Source organism: Podarcis raffonei, chromosome 16, assembly GCF_027172205.1.
Source record: "Podarcis raffonei isolate rPodRaf1 chromosome 16, rPodRaf1.pri, whole genome shotgun sequence".
Taxonomy (NCBI): Eukaryota; Metazoa; Chordata; class Lepidosauria; order Squamata; family Lacertidae; genus Podarcis; species Podarcis raffonei.
In genome coordinates this window covers 6,413,746-6,417,814 of record NC_070617.1, presented here as the reverse complement: position 1 = coordinate 6,417,814, position 4,069 = coordinate 6,413,746, and the positions used below count along the sequence as shown (strand labels likewise).

The 4,069-nt window shown below is 42.0% G+C and overlaps 1 protein-coding gene across 1 annotated transcript; it reads left to right on the top strand.

The window, feature by feature from the left end:
* The first annotated feature begins 521 nt into the window (after positions 1-521).
* LOC128403824 (scale keratin-like) lies at positions 522-2,288 on the top strand. Its single transcript, XM_053368921.1, has 2 exons — positions 522-549; positions 1,582-2,288. Exon 2 carries the CDS (start codon positions 1,604-1,606, stop codon positions 1,874-1,876), a length of 273 nt encoding a protein of 90 aa, XP_053224896.1. The 5' UTR covers positions 522-549; positions 1,582-1,603; the 3' UTR covers positions 1,877-2,288.
* Positions 2,289-4,069: the final 1,781 nt, after the last annotated feature.

Here is a 4,069-nt window from a genome sequence, read left to right as displayed (position 1 = left end):
AAGTCCTAGGCTCTGTGGTTTAACCCACAGCGCCACCCGCGTCCCCAGAGTAGGAGTAGGCCCGCTGAAATCAATAACCATGCCTAGCATAATTTGATTTCCATTGAACTGCTCTGCAAAGGACTGAGCAAGAGGCAATTCATTCATTCCACTATGCACCAGAATGTCATGCTGTCGCGATGACCCAACACCAAGTGTTTCATTGGTGTGTCAGCTGGAAACATTGTTCATTGATTTATCCCTATAGAGACATAATATTTAAACAATCTATAGGGTGTAACGTATATAGCAACCACACCACATTGACCCAAGTAGAATCTGTCACTACCTGGGAGGGTCTTCTTTTCTCGCCTTACTCGCCGACTTGTAATCGCCAACAGGGAGGGGTAACTATATACAATCAGTTGAGGCATCTTCCATATGACAACGGGTTAGGAAACTCTCTGTGGGTGTGTCTCAGCTCCTCCAGGCTATAGAGCCAACAGTATAAAAAGCTCATCCTTTAGGTAATCTATCAGATCAATCCTCTGCTTGTCCCTGCGAGAACTGGTGAGTACTAGGGGCTATCTATGGGAGGGCATCGTAGAGGAGCACTATGAATCTTAAGAGTGGAGGCATCTCATATGATTGGAGAGGGACTTCTTTGTTTTGCATCCATGCATGGTTAAAAATACAAAAATGCTGAATGCTGAGCATGAGGTCTTTGTGATTCCTTTGTTTCTTAGTAAAGTGTTAGTGGAGATGCAGCCAATACGATTGTAAGAGAGCGCTGAGCTGAAAAATGAAATCCGATTCTCCAAAGGTTTTCTTACAGATATTCTCTCCAGATGTTGCAGACCCAACTGCCATGTTCCCTCTCCATTAGCTATAGTGGCTAGGGCTAGTTGGAACTGGAGTCCAAAACATCTGGAAGGAACCATCTCTATGGCTGTAGAATGAGTGGGGCACATAGGAGTTTGAAAACATAGGCTGTTTCAGGGCGCAAGTAGGGGATCAAATGTCCTTCCCCTATGAAGCAGCCTTTCATTGTTTCCATTTCATTCACAAGTCACTTTAGAGGGTTTTGAGCTATGGTTTCAGAATGAGGTAAGGACAACAAGGTCAAATAATGGACAGTACCATTTCAGGGTGCAAGTCGGGGGTCGTATTTTTTTCAGTGTTCCCCTATACAACACCCAATATGAGTAAGACTAGTACTACAGGGAGAAAGAAGCTCTACAAACTTTACCCATGATGCACTAATAGTATCTCCAGCTGAAGTGGTGACTCTATTCTACTATCTAAGTTTTCTACCATGTGTTTTCTACCATATGACTATCTAGTTGTAGCTCGACTCCAGTTCCTATCCACCCCAGCTGCCATGAGCAATAGTCAAAGATGGTGGGAGTTGTGTTTCAGCAACAGCTGGAGGACACCTCATTTTCTACTCCTACTTTCTACTCTTGTAATATGGGTGGGGAACTGTTGACTCACAGCTTGGATGCAATCAGTGAAGCCTCCTCATCTGGCCCACAGGACACTGAAATCTGCAAATGGCTTAATACATTGCTTTCATTCTAGATCCAATCCTTGTTGTTTCAGATTAACCTCCAATCCTGCAAAAATGGCCAGTGGTGGTGGATACAACCAGTGCTATGCCCAGTGTCCTGCATCTACAGTGACCATCCAGCCACCACCTTTCGTTCTGACCATCCCAGGACCTGCCATCTACTGCCCAGACCAGCCTCTAGCCATTGAGCAGTACAACCCCTGTGCCCGAGGTGGCTATGGAGGTGGCTATGGTGGTGCCAGCGCTCTGTATGCTAGCGACTTCTCCAACTTCTCCTCTCGGGCCCTGCCAAGCAGCACCTACAGCTACAGCAGCTATCGGTATTAGCACACTCGGAAAGAATGAGAACAAAGCAAGAATATGATCCAGTGATCCAGAAATGTAATTGTTTACCAATTGGTTGATCTTCCACAGTAGCCATCTTAAGGCCTAAAATGAGGACACTCAACATGCCTATCTGATGTTGCACTTCTGTCTACTTCTATGTGTCTATCGACAAGTCATCAGTGCTCACGTCATTTTGCATGAAGTATGTAATATATTCACCTAATATCTGATCCTTGTTTGCTATCTAGGATCTGCCATTTGCTAACAGCCTTTAATTTTGCTGTCAGAGGGTTTCATGGGGAAAACTGTTTGTCATCAGGAATGCAGTTTGTTTTGCAAAAGTGCCTTTGTAGCATGTGCTCCTTCTTGTCTTTGTTCATAATAAAATATTATTAATATTGCACGCCAACAACATCTCGGCTCCTTTCGATTCACAGCTGGCAAAACAACCATAGTGATGGGTGCAGGTGGAGGAAGGGCTTTTATAGCACACATTGGACTCTGGTCACAACCTCAGCACACATTGAAAGCAGTCATACCACTTTAACAGCAATGACATCCCAAAAAGAATCTGGAAGCTGTGGCTTCTTATGTGTGCTGACCTCTCAGACCTACTACACTAGTGGCCAAAATTGTGGAAACCTTTTGGAGAAAGTGTTTTTCCGAGGTTTGATGGCTCGTAACACGACTTTTTTTTTTAGGAGTAATGCCATAAAATTATCTTCTAATTTCTTCATAACTGTAGCCTTGTTCACTTAATAGTACTATGTTACATCCCTTTCTGGGTGACCAGTCACCTCTTTGCACAATTTCTTTAATTTTATTATGCTTTACAAGCTCACTAAATGAAAGAACAAAAAGCAAAACAAAAAACCCAACCAACTTTATAGCAATCACATCACACACTGACAAATGCCCTCCTTATTTATGTTGTAATAAATAATCCTTCATTAAAGTTATTGCATTACATTCTTCATTAAATTATCTTTCCATTGATATATAATTTTATGGTATTACTCAAAAAGAAAAAAAGAAAAAGTGGTGTTATGAGCCATCATTGGCAAAACAAGATGACACCTAAATGGCTCTCTAAATAACCTTTTTCTGGTTATTTGGCTATAACCTTTGACAGAATACAAATAATGCCAGAAGAGTTTAACATCATTATTTAGTGAAGCATTCAGTAACAGGGACCAGGAGTTTTGTTCAAACTGCCTTTTTTTCATAGGCAGTAGGGCTTTGTACTCTTTCTTAATTTTGAAATAAGTTGGAGGTAGATAATTTAGGCCAGTGTTTCTATAGGCCAAATAAGAGTCCCTTGAAGCTTTCTTCTTCAAGATTTTGGAATGCAGAAAATAAAATAAAAAAACCAAAGAGGAAGCCATCAAATCTAGCACATGAGGAGGTCACTTTAACTAAACTGTATAATTCAGTATAATTTTTTGTTTTTAATAAATGTATTAATTGAGGCTTCCTCAAACTCGGCCCTCCAGATGCTTTGAGACTACAATTCCCATCATTCCTGACCACTGGTCCTGCTAGCTAGGGATCATGGGAGTTGTAGGCTAAAAACATCTGAAGGGCTGAGTTTGAGGAAGCCTGTATTAAATGGATAAAATTGGCATTGTTATAATAAGGCTGTTATTGGAATGATATCGGAAAATCAATGGAGCCCTAAACTAGTGTCCTCTAAATAGTCTGGATTATATCTCCTGTCAGTGACAGCCAATAGGGCTAATGCACAGTGTTTATGGTAGCTTGATGCATTTATTTATTCCATCACATTTATTTCCCACCTTTCTTTCATCATGAAAACCAAAGTAGCAGGCATATCCCAACCTATCAATGATCACTTATTAAATGCCTTTATGGGGATGTAATTGTGTGTCGAGGTCCCCAGGGCCACCCCAATAACTCACACATCACACAGAAATTTTGTTTAAGGTTTTGGGCATAATTTTGGCCACAACTTTATTAAAATACAAACATGTGAGTGGTTGCTTAGGCATTGGTTGGAACTATCTGCCCCCCCCCAAAGGGGGACAGACTGACATTCTGCACGCCTGCGAAAGTCAGAAAAGGGGAATACATTTGGGGGTAGCAACGGAGCAGGGAACCTGCCTCAGTCCTCCCCAAATGCAACCAGGGGCACTTGCGTGGCCCGAGCCCCTTGACAGGGTGGACAAAAGCAAT